General features: G+C 39.1%; 1 protein-coding gene and 1 long non-coding RNA gene across 17 annotated transcripts in view; one reads left to right on the top strand and one right to left on the bottom strand.

Annotated features, from left to right (window-relative positions):
• The window catches only part of LOC117811349, a 113,682-nt gene extending 110,025 nt beyond the window's left edge, over positions 1-3,657 (bottom strand). For 2 of the 9 annotated variants that reach the window (XR_004630980.1, XR_004630979.1), the window contains exons 1-2: positions 2,672-2,833; positions 1,585-1,746 (exon numbers count right to left, since the gene is read on the bottom strand). This is a non-coding gene — a long non-coding RNA (uncharacterized LOC117811349). Of the gene's footprint in view, positions 1-1,584; positions 1,747-2,254; positions 2,390-2,671; positions 2,836-3,088; positions 3,248-3,506 lie in introns of those variants that run through there. The other 7 variants (XR_004630981.1, XR_004630982.1, XR_004630984.1 and 4 more) reach the window with 7 other exon arrangements.
• The window catches only part of sptlc3 (serine palmitoyltransferase, long chain base subunit 3), a 45,495-nt gene continuing 31,290 nt past the window's right edge, over positions 1,255-15,459 (top strand). Inside the window, exons 1-4 of one of the 8 annotated variants that reach the window (XM_034681572.1) lie at positions 1,255-1,477; positions 6,527-6,718; positions 9,277-9,431; positions 11,818-11,966. In XM_034681572.1, coding sequence (XP_034537463.1) covers positions 1,376-1,477; positions 6,527-6,718; positions 9,277-9,431; positions 11,818-11,966 — 598 coding nt within the window. In that variant the 5' untranslated portion in view covers positions 1,255-1,375. Of the gene's footprint in view, positions 1,487-1,869; positions 2,057-2,507; positions 2,557-3,222; positions 3,289-3,370; positions 3,392-3,652; positions 3,707-6,526; positions 6,719-9,276; positions 9,432-11,817; positions 11,967-15,459 lie in introns of those variants that run through there. The other 7 variants (XM_034681571.1, XM_034681578.1, XM_034681575.1 and 4 more) reach the window with 7 other exon arrangements.

Raw genomic sequence — 15,459 nt, 5'->3', positions numbered from 1 at the left:
TTTTGCATAAATAATAATAATAATAATAATAATAATAATAATAATAATAATAATAATAATAATAATAATAATAATAATAATAAAAATAGCAATAATAATAGCAATAATAATAATAATAATAATAATAATATAGTAACAATAGTAACAATAATAATAACTTTTTTGCATAAATAATACTACTACTACTACTACTACTACTACTACCACTAATAATAATAATAATAATAATAACCATAATAATAATAATAATAATAATAACAATAACAATAACAATAATAATAACCATAATAATAATAATAATAATAATAACAATAACAATAATAATAATAATAATAATAACAATAACAATAATAATAATAATAATAATAATAAAAATAGCAATAATAATAATAATAACAATAACAATAATAATAATAATAATAATAATAATAATAATAATAAAAATAGCAATAATAATAATAATAATAATAATAACCATAATAATAATAATAATAATAATAATAAAAATAGCAATAATAATAATAATAATAATAATAATAATAATAATAATAATAATAATAATAATAATAATAAATATTGGTAACAAATAATATTCATTACTATTTTTTATTTCATTCTTTATATATATATATATATATATATATATATATATATATATATATATATATATATATAAATAGAGAGAGAGAGATTAAATGTTAAACTAACATAGCTGTATAGAAGTATAGAAGAACATCTAATATTATTATTCTGTAATTGTTTTTAATTTTGTGTTTTATTTCTTCTTAAGCTTTAGCAATGATTACATATGTTTTCCATGCTAATAAAGCCCTTAGAGAGAGAGAGAGAGAGAGAGAGAGAGAGAGAGAGAGAGAGAGAGAGAGAGAGAGAGAGAGAGCGAGCACTTTTCAAAAACCAGGTTCTAAAGTATTTTGCATGGGTAGCAAAATCAAACAATATCTTATTTAGGATCCAGCTTCAACAGAAACCAAACTCAACTTCAGATCAGGCAAGTGAACAGATTTCACTCTTTTCTCAGAAACACATAAAACACTCCTATATGATCATTTTTAAACTCAAACTCTAAAGTTAAAGAAGTGTTGCATTTCTCTGTGAACGTGAGTTTCACTTCACATAAAGCAGAAGAGGGAGTTCTCGATTCTACACCATGTCGAAACCATAGGTGGAAACAGGTTTGAAAGTGAAGTGTGACTCTTGTCTTTAACACATGGGAGTAAACAGAGCGCAGGGGGCTGAGCCCACAACAGAAAGAGGAAGTCACCTCTGTGGAGCAGCTCGCAGCCGGTGAGATTACCTGACAGTCAGGGGAGAGACCAGAGACTGGAGAGGAGACAGTCTGCTGCTTTCAGGGAACATGACTAGAAACGGCAGCCTGAAGACACACGCTGGAAACAACGGCGTGAAATACGATTACATCAAGATTAATGGCTATCACGGCAAGAAGGAGGGGAGAGAGGGGAGAGAGGTGAGTGTGTGTGAGAGAGGTGAGCGTGTGTGGACGCGTGGGGGAGTTTGCTTTAACACGCCCGGGCTGTAGTCACCTGTGAGCACCTGTGTTCGTACCTGTTTTAATCTTATCTGGGAGGTCGGGTTGAATCTGTGCAGACTTTCCTTTAGGGGGGGTCTTCTCCTGAAACGACATGTGACGTAACTCACGTTGTAACCTGTAATGCATGGACGCACAGGGACGCACAGGGACGCACAGGGCTGGCCATTCATCAGAACCTGAAATATCACATCCAAGGAAAGTTGATTTAGAGGTTTTAAACACCACGCATGTTACATAAAGCGACTTATTCTAATATGTTTATACTTTTATGGAGTCTTAATGTTGTTCTTTAATAAGTAATTCGGGAGTTCCTCCTATATTAGAAATTGTAAATAGCAATAAATACAACAACGACCCCGCCCTGACATTCTTCCGTTCAGCTAAAGCAGGTTTCTGAGCCTCCCGGATGATTCTGTATGAGCATGTGTTTTTAAATGTTTGTTTACACTGAACGTTAGCTTATTATCTATGCGCATAACTTCACCGGTGAGTCACTGATGAGATGTATTTAGGTGGATAGTCTGAACAAAGTAGGTCACGTAAGTGGTTTGTTGAGATTACAAAGATGTTCTTTCTTTTAAATGATATTCTATTTAGTGTGACACCTGTCCACATCACCTGCTGCACGAGCATCAGTGTGTGATGCTAAAGCTAGCTGGTTACTTTTCACTGTACAACACTTACCGTGAATTAAAAGTCATTTCACAATCTTCAAATAATTATATTTAAATAAATACTCCGTCCGATGAGAAAGGGTGATGAATTAATTCAAACCAACCACCTCAAATCAGCTAAAGGTGTTCCGGTTTAAAGCGTGACCATCTTATCTGGTGACTTTCAGCAGAATGCGCATGCGTAAGTGGTTGTCAGTTAGCCCTCCATACGTAAGTAGAGTCTTCGCGAATACTAGCCATATTTTTTTTAATATTATGACAAAAATCAATAAATTAAAGAACATTCTATAAGGAAAAGTAAAAATAATGATGGTGAGACTTTAAAAAAGCTGTTTCATTATTAATTGTTTAGCAGTTAGCAGTTAGTGTTTGTGATGCTAAAGCTAGCTGGTTACTTTTCACAGTATTAGCCCTCTACAACACTTACCGTGAATTAAATGTCATTTCACAATCTTCAAATAGTTCTCTTTAAAAAAATACTCTGTCTGATAAGTAAGGGTGATGAATTAATTCAAACCAACCACTTCAAATCAGCTAAAGGTGTTCCAGTTTACAGCGTGACCATCTTATCTGGTGACTTTCAGCAGAATGCGCATGCGTAAGTGGTTGTCAGTTAGCCCTCCATACGTAAGTAGAGTCTTCGCGACTACTAGCCATATTTTTTAAATATTATGACAAAAATCAATAAATTAAAGAACATTCTATAAGGAAAAAGTAAAAATAATGATGGTGAGACTTTAAAAAAGCCGTTTCATTATTAATTGATTAGCAGTTAGCAGTTAGTGTTTGTGATGCTAAAGCTAGCTGGTTACTTTTCACAGTATTAGCCCTCTACAACACTTACCGTGAATTAAAGGTCATTTCACAATCTTCAAATAGTTATCTTTAAATAAATACTCCGTCTGATAAGTAAGGGTGATGAATTAATTCAAACCAACCACCTCAAATCAGCTAAAGGTGTTCCAGTTTAAAGCGTGACCATCTTATCTGGTGACTTTCAGCAGAATGCGCATGCGTAAGTGGTTGTCAGTTAGCCCTCCATACGTAAGTAGAGTCTTCGCGAATACTAGCCATATTTTTTTTTAATATTATGACAAAAATCAATAAATTAAAGAACATTCTATAAGGAAAAGTAAAAATAATGATGGTGAGACTTTAAAAAAGCTGTTTCATTATTAATTGTTTAGCAGTTAGCAGTTAGTGTTTGTGCTGCTAAAGCTAGCTGGTTACTTTTCACAGTATTAGCTCTCTACAACACTTACCGTGGATTAAATATCATTTCACAATCTTCAAATAGTTATCTTTAAATAAATTCCCCCTCAGATAAGAAAGGGTGATGAATTAATTCGAACCAACCGCCTCAATTCAGCTAAAGGTGTTCCGGTTTAAAGAGTGACCCTCTTATCTGGTGACTTTCAGCACAATGCGCATGCGTAAGTGGTTGTCAGTTAGGCCTCCATACGTAAGTAGAGTCTTATTACGACAAAAATTAATAAATTAAAGAACGTTTTATGAGGAAAAGTGAAAAGAATGATGGTTTGACTTTAAAAAAGCTGTTTCATTATTAATTGTTTAGCAGTTAGCAGTTAGTGTTTGTTATGCTAAAGCTAGCTGGTTACTTCTCACAGTAGTAGTGCTCTACAACACTTACCCTGAATTAAAGATCATTTCACAATCTTCAAATAGTAATCTTTAAATAAAATGCCGGACACAAGAAAGGGTGATGAATTACTTCAAACCAACCACCTCAATTCAGCTAAAGTGACTGCAGGTGTTTCGTGTTAAAGAGTGACCCCTTTATCTGGTGACTTTCAGCACAATGCGCATGCGTAAGTGGTACGTAGAGTCTTCCCAAATGCACCCTAGTCATTTTTTTCAATAATATGACAAAAATTAACAAATTAATGAACATTCTATAAGGAAAAGTAAAAAGAATGATGGTGAGACTTTGGAATAGCTGTTTCATTATTAAAAGTCGCCATTAAACAGGGACAAACTTTAAACTGAAACACCGATGTTGACATAACGTTTAATCAAAATGGTATCAGGACAATAAGGTAAACCTTAAACCAGGCTATGAACTTTTTGTGTAGTCAGGCATCAAAATGACTTCATTAGGCTCTGAAATTACTCATTTTCCAGCCGTTGGTTAGCAGTTAGTGTTTGTTATGCTGAAGCTAGCTGGTTACTTCTCACAGTAGTAGTGCTCTACAACACTTACCATAAATTAAAGGTAATTTCACAATCTTCTAATAGTTATCTTTAAATAAATTGCCTGTCCGATAAGCACGGGTGATAAATAAATCCAAACCAACCACCTCAAATCAGCTAAAGGTGTTTCGGTTAAAAATGTGACCATCTTATCTGGTGAGTTTCGGCAGAATGCGCGTGCGTAAGTGGTTGTCAGTTAGGCCTACGGAGAGTCTTCGCAAATGCACTCTAGTCATTTTTTTCAATATTATGACAAAAATGTATAAATTAAAAAACATTTTATGAGGTAAAGTCAAAAGAATCATGGTGAGACTTTGGAATAGCTGTTTTATTATTAAAAGTCGCCATTTAACAGGGTCACTCTTTCAACTGAAACACTGGAATTGACATAATGCTTTATCAAAATTGCATCAGGAAAATAAGGTAAACCTTAAACCAGGCTATGAATGTTTTGTGTAGTCAGGCATCAAAATGACTTCATTAGGCTCTGAATTACTCATTTTCCAGCCGTTGGTTAGCAGTTAGTGTTTGTTATGCTAAAGCTAGCTGGTTATTTCTCACAGTAGTAGTGCTCTACAACACTTACCGTAAATTAAAGGTAATTTCAGAATCTTCAAATAGTTATCTTTAAATAAATTGCCCGTTCGATAAGCACGGGCGATGAATTAATTCAAACCAACCACCTCAATTCAGCTAAAGTGACTGCAGGTGTTCCGGTTTAAAGAGTGACCCTCTTATCTGGTGACTTTCAGCAGACTATGCATGCGTAAGTGGTTGTCAGTTAAGCCTGCGTAGAGTCTTCCCAAATGCACTCTAGTCATTTTTTTCAATATTTTGACAAAAATTAATAATTTAAAGAACATTCTATAAGGAAAAGTAAAAAGAATCATGGTGAGACTTTGGAATAGCTGTTTTATTATTAAAAGTCGCCATTTAACAGGGACACTCTTTCAACTGAAACACCGGAATTGACATAATGCTTTATCAAAATTGCATCAGGAAAATAAGGTAAACCTTAAACCAAGCTATGAATGTTTTGTGTAGTCAGGCATCAAAATGACTTCATTAGGCTCTGAAATTACTCATTTTCCAGCCGTTGGTTAGCAGTTAGTGTTTGTTATGCTAAAGCTAGCTGGTTACTTCTCACAGTAGTAGTGCTCTACAACACTTACCGTAAATTAAAGGTAATTTCACAATCTTCAAATAGTTATCTTTAAATAAATTGCCCGTCCGATAAGCACGGGCGATGAATTAATTCAAACCAACCACCTCAAATCAGCTAAAGTGACTGCAGGTGTTCCGGTTTAAAGAGTGACCCTCTTATCTGGTGACTTTCAGCAGACTACGCATGCGTAAGTGGTTGTCAGTTAGGCCTACATATGTGTCCTAGTCTATTTTCCACTATTATAAAAAAATATCCTCAATGGACACAATTTTAATGAAAGCTTAAAAGCCTCCGTCGCGATTTAACAGGGTAGCAATTTAAACCGAAACACCAGTGTTGGCATAACGTTTTAGCAAAATCGATCAGGACATAAGGTAAACCTTAAACCAGGCTATGAATGTTTCGTGTAGTCTGGCATCAAAATAACTTCATTAGGCTCTGAAATAATACAATTGCCATCTTTGATTGTAGAAAGGAAGTCCTAACAAGAGAAATCAAGTTAAATTATAAATTGTGGTTATAGCTTCACATCAAATGAAACATTTATAGTGATTAAATGAGGAAACATTTCAAAATAGATGCTAGCTTGTCACCAGTCTTATTCTTTGTATGATTGACCCTTTCACACAGAATAATTATATTTATAGTTTTATTTTGAAACAATAAACGAGTCATTTGTGGATGTAGTGTTTGCAAAAAATGACTGATCCATTAGTTATGCAGTGTGACTTTAGTGTCTCTGATCTCTGTGGATGCACGTAGGTCACTGCCCATCTCATTTGAATGTAGGTAAATTACTGTGTTTACCACAACCCGTATTTGGATGCGCGCCACTTTTATTCAAACACTATTGTTTCCTCCTTGTCTGCTCTGTAAGACGGCTCATGTGCGGCTCTTTTTGTACAGAAAAATGTCCCAGGGACCGGTGTCGCCTCCAGGCAGCAGAGACGGGAGTCCTTTGAACAGGCGCCCATCTACGTGGCTGTCATGACATACGTGGGCTTCGGCATTGTCACGCTCTTTGGCTACCTCCGAGATTTCCTCAGAGCTGTGGGCTTAGAGAAGTGCCACGTCGCCCTGGAAAGAGAGGAACAGAAGGTAGGTAAAAACGTACAGTTGGCATGAAGACATATGCATGCTCATATATCCTGGTAACAGTGTGCACTCAGACAGTTGCAGGAGGAGGAGAGCACACATGCCTTGGGTGTCAACACATCTTGTTCCTCTAGAATAATTTCCATTTTTGCTCTTAAGCTCTCTCTCTCTTGCTCCCTCTCTCTCTGCATTCTTCCTTCATGTTCCTCTGCACTAATGTTGCCATGGGTGAGACAGGACACCACAGAGAATATCTCCTGAAGACCTAATTAAATCTCAGAGGATGCAAGTTCTGTCTTTGTTACTGTGCTTTAGATTCCAGATAAGGCCTGAGCAGTGCACTTCCAGCAAAGAGCCATTGTTTTGGCATCGATTTGATTTCTTAAAACACAAATTTCCTGTTAAGGTAATCTGTTAGCAGTTAAAGGTGGGTTTTGTGCAGCTCGTGTTCAAAAACGAAAAGTGATACGCCTTTTAAAAATCAGTTCCCGGTAACGTTTTGTCTCCATTAAGGAAGAAGCTCTGAGAGTCATGACAACACAGTTTGTTCTCTGTGTTGAAACAAAAGGAGGAAGAGCTTCTGTAAGTTGGCTCTGTAGCAAGAACAGTCTCAATGAATCAAACATGGAAGGTAGAAGTGATTGTGCTGAATGTCATTGTGGTTATAAAGCATACAGCAGCGGTTAAAGAATATATACTGCACATTTAGCTCTTTCCTCTAAGGCAACTTTAAGAAGACAGGCGTTCAATTCTACAGAAAATAAGCTTTGGAGTCCACTGCATGTGACTTTTTCATCTGCAGAAAACATGTGATTCGTCTGTTGACCCATTTTCCCTCTGAGATGAAAAATATTCAACCTGCTGATTCTTTCATGAGAGGGCAGGGAGGACATATCCTCATTGTCTTGAGTCGTGACTGTTTGCCCTGGGAGGTTCACTCGGGCAGAGCACAGAGGAGATATCAGAATTTATCTGGAGATGATAAAACAGACGGGTGTTTTCACTTTGCAGGAATGGTGCTTTATGCAGCAGTAGATTTAAAGTTGCTGGAATATAATCCTAGGGCTGAACATGACAGAAAAGACGTCATGGCACGACTGAAGACAACGTTTCTTAACTTACATGTCAACTAGTAACATTTGGGACACTTTATTATCTCACTACCTTATTTTTTAACACATTTTAATACAAATATGCATGGTTTAAATTTAATATATCATTATTTATCATCTGCTGTATTGATTATTACCTACATATCTTCACTATTTAAAGAATGTTGCAAAAGAAATCTGTCTGTGCACAAAATGAAAGAAAATGACATGCAAATTTAAGTTTCTGTCACTTCCAGCATGGAAAAAAATATATGTATCATGGTAATGCTTGAAAAAAATCCACCTCCCAGTGTAGAGAAAGTATAAATCTTTTTTTTTTTTTAAAGAAAAATCACATTAAGAGTAGATTTGGGCGCTGGTGGCCTAGCGGTCTGAGCGCCCCACATACAGAGGCTACAGTCCTCGTCGCAGGGGTCCCCGGTTCGATTACCGGCCGGTCGCCCATCTCCTGCATGTCTTCCCCCGCTCTCTACTCCCCACATTTCCTGTCTCTCTTCAGCTGTCCTATAAAATAAAGGCAAAAAGGCCAAAAAATATAACTTTAAAAAAAGATTAAATAGATTAGATTAGATAAACTTTATTGATCCCCATTGATGGAAATTATTTTGTTCCAGCAGCTTACAACACGGGACAGGGGAATACAACAAAAAGATACTTTATTAATCCCCAGGGGGGAAATTCAATTTTTTCACTCATGCTATTTTGGACATACTACACATACATTTTTTTTGGTATATACATACAAATGCACACACATGCAGTGAACATGCTTAGGTAGAGATGTCAGAGTGAGGATGCTGCCGTCAACCAGCGCACCCAGAGCAGTTGGGGGTTCGTGCCTTGCTCAAGGGCACCTCAGCAGTGCCCAGGCAAGTAAGCCAGCACCTCTCCAGCCACCAGTCCACTTGCCAAACTTGGTCCATGCTGGGACTCGAACCGGTGTCCCTTCAGTCCCTGTGGACTGAGCTACTGCCGCCCCCAATTGTACTTACATAGTTCAAAACATAATGATAATGATAATAATAATAAAGCTAAAAATAAAACAAAACACAATAAATTTAAATAACATAGAATAAATAGAAATAAAATATAGCAAATATATCAGATATGTAAGCACTATGTACACTTCTACCTTATGAATAGATAGTGAGTTATGGCACAGATAAAATTGCACCAGGTTATTAATAAAACATACACAGTATGAGAAACACAGTGCAACTCAGGTGTGAGATGGTTACAATAGTTTTTTGGTGTGAATCATAAACAATGACCCAGGAAGACAGAGACCTAGTGCCAAGTCACAAAGTAACTGCCATGTAGTGAAGAGAAAGATGATGACAGATGAGTAATTGATCATCGTAGTGCTGCTTGAGTTCACTCTCCTGCTCTGATTGTTTCTGTGACATCTCAGTAAGATCTCATTCAAAAACTGTTCCTCTTTGTTCTCAGGATTTCGTTCCTCTTTATCAAGATTTTGAGAACTTCTACACTCGAAACTTGTACATGAGGGTACGAGACAACTGGAACCGCCCTGTGTGCAGCCTGCCCGGACCTGTGTTCGACCTGATGGAGAGAGTGTCGGATGACTACAACTGGACATTCAGGTGCTGTAATCCTATCAGGTGTTATCAAACATTCTGCTAAAGCGGTGAATCTGAAGGCTGTAAAGTTTTTATGACTGGGCAGCAACACAACTAATTCTTTATCTTGGAGGTATAAAACACACACTCAGCAGGATCAGGATCAAGCTCCTCTTCTTCAGCAGGGATAGGTCAGCCCTGCATTTTTTAATGTAGCTGGGATTCCCTTCTTCTGCAAAGTAGGGTCAGAGAATATATTATTAAGAGGAATATGAACGGAGCCACGGGGAGGTGATCTGCCAGTCTGAATTGGGACAGAGTGGCGGGGCTGGATTTCGTGTTAAAGGAGGTTTAAAGTGACTGGAGAAAGGAGAAATGGGGCAGCCGCCTTGTCTTTTGTGGTGAATAGATAAAAAGACATGCGGGTGGGTTTTGTAGTGGCGTACAGGTTTACATTAGAAGTGAGGAGAAATAGGTCAGGTGGTGAACACTCACTCATGTTGTGTTTTATCAGTTCGCCTCATTGGAAGAGAATCATGGTGCTCGTTTTCTGCCCTTCCAGTTTTTTCTAGGTTCACGTCATGAGATTATATAAAAGGTTTAGATTGTCCTCTGTTAAAAACAGACGCTACACTCACTGCTATCTTTTTATTCTGAAAGCCCTGTTTGGACTTTTATCATCTTACCTCTCAGAACGTCTGAATTTCTCAGTTGAGTCACCAAACCTTGAGTCACCAAAGAAGAGTCCAGTCCTCTTTGGTAATACCATTATTTATCATGAAGAGGGGATTGAAACAGCTCTCTTAACAGGAACACACACTCGTTGATTCTGCTGCGGTGGGATCACTGAATGTGTCTGAACCATAGATTGTATACGCTGTATTTTTTAAAGCCAATCTTCGCCGGCAGCCATATTGGAAATGCTGAACTCAACATAACTGCTGTCGAGCGAATGTGGAGTAAAGAGGCGGGCTTTGAGCCTCCTAGCCAACAGCTACAGTGTTCCCGCCTGTCAATCAAGTCAGCTGTGCCTCTCATTGGAAAACTCGTCATCTTAATATCTTAAAAATTGCCGTGTTATGAAAAAATTCACCCCCCGTACAATGTGTGCCGATCCAGAAATGAGCTATCCAGACTACACTCGTGTTTTGAACCAGGCTGTAAACAGATCGGCTTTTCTGAATTGGTGTGTATGTGGTTTCCGGTACTTCTGGAGCCAGCCTCAAGTGGACACTCAAGGAACTGCAGTTTTTAAACACATACGCATTGGCTTCAGTTCTCGTGACCGGAGGTTGTTACTTGGTTTGACGCACAGATATGGAGTTGGGGCGGGCCTTTAGCCTCTTTGCTAACAGCTACACTGTGCCTGACTGTCAATCAAGTAAGCCACGCCCTTATTTGAGCAAAACTTGTATGTTTGATATCTTAAAAAGTCACAAGTTCTAACAAAAATTTACCGGCGTACAGTACGTTTATTTCTGCTGTAAAGATCAGGGTTTTTGAATGGGTGTGTATGTGGTTTCCGGTGTTTCTGCAGCCAGCCTCTAGTGGACGCTCAAGGAACTGCAGTCTAACACTCCTGCGTTGGCTTCATATTTTGAGACAGGAGGTTGCAGATTGGTCGGAACTCCAAATTCCTGCAGCCCACCTGCTTTTAGTCAGAATCATCACAAACCAAACATCTTGGACCTCAAAGGTTGAGTCACTTTAGATGCTAACGTTACAGTAACGTTATACACATCTAAGTAGGCTAACTTTAGCATCTCACTTAATGTTTGGAGTGTGTTTATCAAGGCCTCAAACTAAAAATCTGACAAAATAAAACAGTTTCCATGAATAAATATGTCCAACTATTCATCTCCATCTTCCCAGTCCTAATGCAGTCAATGCCCAAGTCCAAGTCCCAGTCATCAGTCCTGGAGACACGAGTCCTGGACAGCTTAATTATTTTAAGTTTGTCCCAAAATACCTCCTCAGTTTGGAGGTTTTAATGGCTTTGATTTATTGCAGTGAAAATGGAGGCTGCCCCTCAATGGCCGCTCCAGTTTGTGAACGCATGATTCATAGATTCCCCGTAGGGTTCATGAGCACTTCCATATTATTAGGCAGCATGACTCCTTTTTCTCACTAAAATGAGCTGTAAATATTTGATTATGTACTTCAAAAATTGTCCAAGGAAACAGGAACAACAAGTGTAGCTTACACAAGCAGTCACTTCTGTTTACCTCCAATAAACATCCTTATAATTGCCTCTCATGAGCTGAACTCCACTGACAGAGAAACAAGTTTATGTTTCCATTTATAATTCATTAAATGTTGATTACTTTTTATAGAGAGTAATCAATTCTCTGAGTGCATGTCGGATGGAGTATAAACCCCTGAGTGATTCCAAATGTTTCCGTGCCTGCAGGTTAACAGGGAGGACGTTACACGATGTCATCAACGTGGGCTCCTACAACTACCTCGGTTTTGCTGAGAACAACGCTGATTTCCTGAAGACTGTGGCCGACAAAACGCGCCAGTACGGGGTCGGGGTCTGCAGCACGAGGCAGGAAATGGGTGAGTTTGTGGTCAGTGTGAGAAAGGAAATGTGGCTCTTGTCCTACTTTCATAAAGAGAGTTTATTCCATCTAGGAGAAAAAGCTGCAAGAGCATATGGTGACCCTTTTTACTTCAATTTATTTTACAGTACTTCAGATTTCTTGCTCATACATCTATTTTAAAAGCCCCTGGAAATGAAACTCCATCTCCCTCATCACACATGCCGTCATTTATTATCTTTCCTGTGAATTACACTGCCCGCTTGTTTAATTATCTTTCAGTGGCTGCACTGTTTTGATGAATTATTCAGCCTTAGTTGAATTATGTACCATTTGGGCATAAGATATTACATCCTGGTGCACGCTGAGTGGTAAGGGGAATTATATCATAGAGGGCTGTAACATTACCCTGGACATGAGGCAGGATGCAGAATGAATATCTGTGATGGAAGTGTGAGAGCATCGAGGATCAGAGAGTGGAATCTGTGGCTTTAGATTAATTTTAGATGATGTTTCGTCCTCAGGGGTTTCCAGACGGCCTTTCAGCCTGTTTAAGACGGCGTTAGGGGCGGGGCTGAAAATCACTTATTGTTACGATTCTATTTGATTTTTTTGATATGATACAATAGGTTGTTTGCAATAACGTCATGCCAGTGATGCGTGGAATTCAAATGGGGGTCGGGAAGTAAATTTCAGATTGGACGCAACCAAGGAAAGCCCGTCCTGTGCTGCTCTAGACCCCATAATGAGACAGAGATACAGAAAAACATTCTGGATTATGTCTGAAGAGATCCTCCTCTCATGAGGACTTCTGACTTTTTAACTGACCGAGCTTATTTCTGAACGTGTCTGCCGTTGACATCACTAACGACCTCGTCCTCCAGACTTCATTTTACACCACCGAGCAAATGAAGGCGTTCAAAAGCCTCCAGGCTCACAGTTTTCTTGAGTGGTTGGGTCCACGACCTTGGTATCAAGGTGCTCAACAACGATTGTCTTAGAACCTTGAGAACCACGACCTTTAGGACACAATAAACACTTGTCGACTTCTCTCTGTTTGATCGGTTAGGGAAACTTTAAAAACGCAAACCCTAGGCATGTTTCTGTGTTTATGTTTCTGCGCAGACTGCTGCAAATCACTTCCTGACCCCCATCTGCATTTCGCGCCACTGCCATGCAACGGAAATTACGTCATATGCAAACAACCTATTCTATTCAATACTATGATACGATACGTTCCTATACAATACAATTCAATACAATACAATGCAAGAGATGAACTTCGGCACAGTACGGCTGCTCATGCACGAGCACAAACACGGGTACGCAACGTGGATATGATGTATAATCCATGCAACCGTTTAAAGCTAGGGTTGGTAGCCACTGAAAACTAGCATGAATTTGAATGTAGCATTTCCTCAGGACTCCGTCTAACCCCTCCCTCCCCTCCCCTCGGAGCTCCTCCTAAACGACGCCCCCGCTCACATGCACGAGCGCCGCTGATTCGCGACCATATAATGGTGACTGATTCCAAACCGGTCCTCAGCACATGGTTTGTGTTTTGCACTACGTCAGCTCATGTCTCACTCAGCGGTAAGAGAACACCAAAACATTCTCATAGTGAAAGTTAAAAACACAAACAAACAGGAAGTGTACGCTCTGCAGGAGGCGGGCAGAACAGCAGGACAGGATCTGATTGGTTTCATCATTTGGCTCCTGATGGCAGGGATTGGTTGGTGTTTTCCCAGGTTTACTCAGGCTGTAGATAGCAGCTTTTTTAAGAACACATTATGTATTGATCGCCATCGGGACATAAAGATAATTTTAACCAGTATAACAAAAAGTGGATCTAAATCTGACGACCAACCCCAGCTTTAAGCAATGGTGTCAAAGGGTTCATGGTGGTGTGATACAGAGGTCAGGTGTTTACTGCTGACGTCTTCTGTGTCGTTGTCTGTGGTGTTTACTCTCTGTAAACTAAAGATGCTACATGGTGACGTGAAGCGGTGCGTCTGTTGTGTTACAGTTGGGCCTGGAGCTGTGTGAGCACAGGCCAGAGGGAGACAGTATGCACAAGTTGTGTTCCGTGTGATTGCTGATCAATGGTTAAACATCAGGGAGCTCATTTAACCGTCTGCTCCAACAGTTGCAAAGTTAACTTGAAAACTCTGAGGCTGCTTTTTCTGTCTGTCAACGCTGTTACGTTTACGGCCCTTCTGACACCACCCTGCTGTAAATCTTCAGAGAGTGGGCTGAGCTGACACTGAAACTCCGAGCGGGCCGGTTCGCTTGCATGATATCAGCAGTTTGACAAGAACAGAGAAATGAGGAGGAATGAAAGGGCGGGGAATCGTTAGTTTTACGACTGCCGGAGCGCAAGAACAACCCCTCCTCTCCCTCCGACACACAAACACACACTCTCTCTCTCTCTCTCTTCTGCAAGATCCATTATTCATTCACGTGATTTATTTATATGTTTATTTCTCTTTCAAAATGGGACTGTTTTTCCCTGGGTTTGTTTCAGCTGGCTCACTCAGAGGGTTAAGGAATAACAAGCATTTCTCCCGCGGGATCTTATTAAGCATCAATTATTAAAGGCCCAAGGATCTGTGGGAGGAGTGACGCCACTGACACCAGTGCTTTAGTTCATATGCAGCGTTTTGTATCGGTGAATCACTGAAAATATCCAGTACAGACGTTCCTGGATGTCTTTTGACTGCACACACATTTAAAAATATACTCTAACTTAAACAAACCTTTAAAATCTACATTGAAATCTTTGATGCTACTTCTTATGTTTGTTTGCAAATCAATCAATCTTTATTTATAAAGCGCCACATCCCAACAACACTCTTTCCAAACAGAGCAGGTCTAGACCGTACTCTATGTTCTATTATTAACAAAGACCCAACATCAAGACCAGATCAGATCCAGTCCCATCTTACAGACAGGACTCAGTCTGATCTCATCTTAATCCACCATGAGCAGAGCACTTTGCAGCATTTAGCAAGTTACAGTGGCAAGGACCAAACTTCCTTTAACAGGCAGAAACCTCCAGCAGGACCAGACTCATGTTAGACACACATCTGCCGAAACCGTGTTGGAGAGAGGGATAGAGGGAGATGAAGAGAGAGAGAGATGATAGGGGGGAGACGGATAGTAGTAGCTGTAGCAGCTGGAGTCTGGCACGTCCACAGCAGCAGAGATCCAGAGGAACCTACGGGACAAGGGAGCTCAGGGACTCCAGAAAGGTCTAAGAAAAGAGAGAAGAGAGGGAGACCAGAAGAAAGAAAAAGGGGAGAATAAATGGTGAAAGAATGACAGAAGGAAAGGAGACATAAAGGATTAAGAAACATGGAAAGAACAAGGAAAGAAAGAAAGAAAGAAAGAAAGAAAGAAAGAAAGAAAGAAAGAAAGAAAGAAAGAAAGAAAGAAAGAAAGAAAGAAAGAAAGAAAGGTAAAATATAAGTAAAGGAAGGAAGGAAGGAAGGAAGAAAGAGAAGGAAAGAAAG

The sequence above is a fragment of the Notolabrus celidotus genome, chromosome 4 (genome assembly GCF_009762535.1).
Source record: "Notolabrus celidotus isolate fNotCel1 chromosome 4, fNotCel1.pri, whole genome shotgun sequence".
NCBI lineage: Eukaryota > Metazoa > Chordata > Actinopteri > Labriformes > Labridae > Notolabrus > Notolabrus celidotus.
Note: the sequence above shows the minus strand (reverse complement) of the source record. Positions and strands in the feature narration are given on the sequence as shown.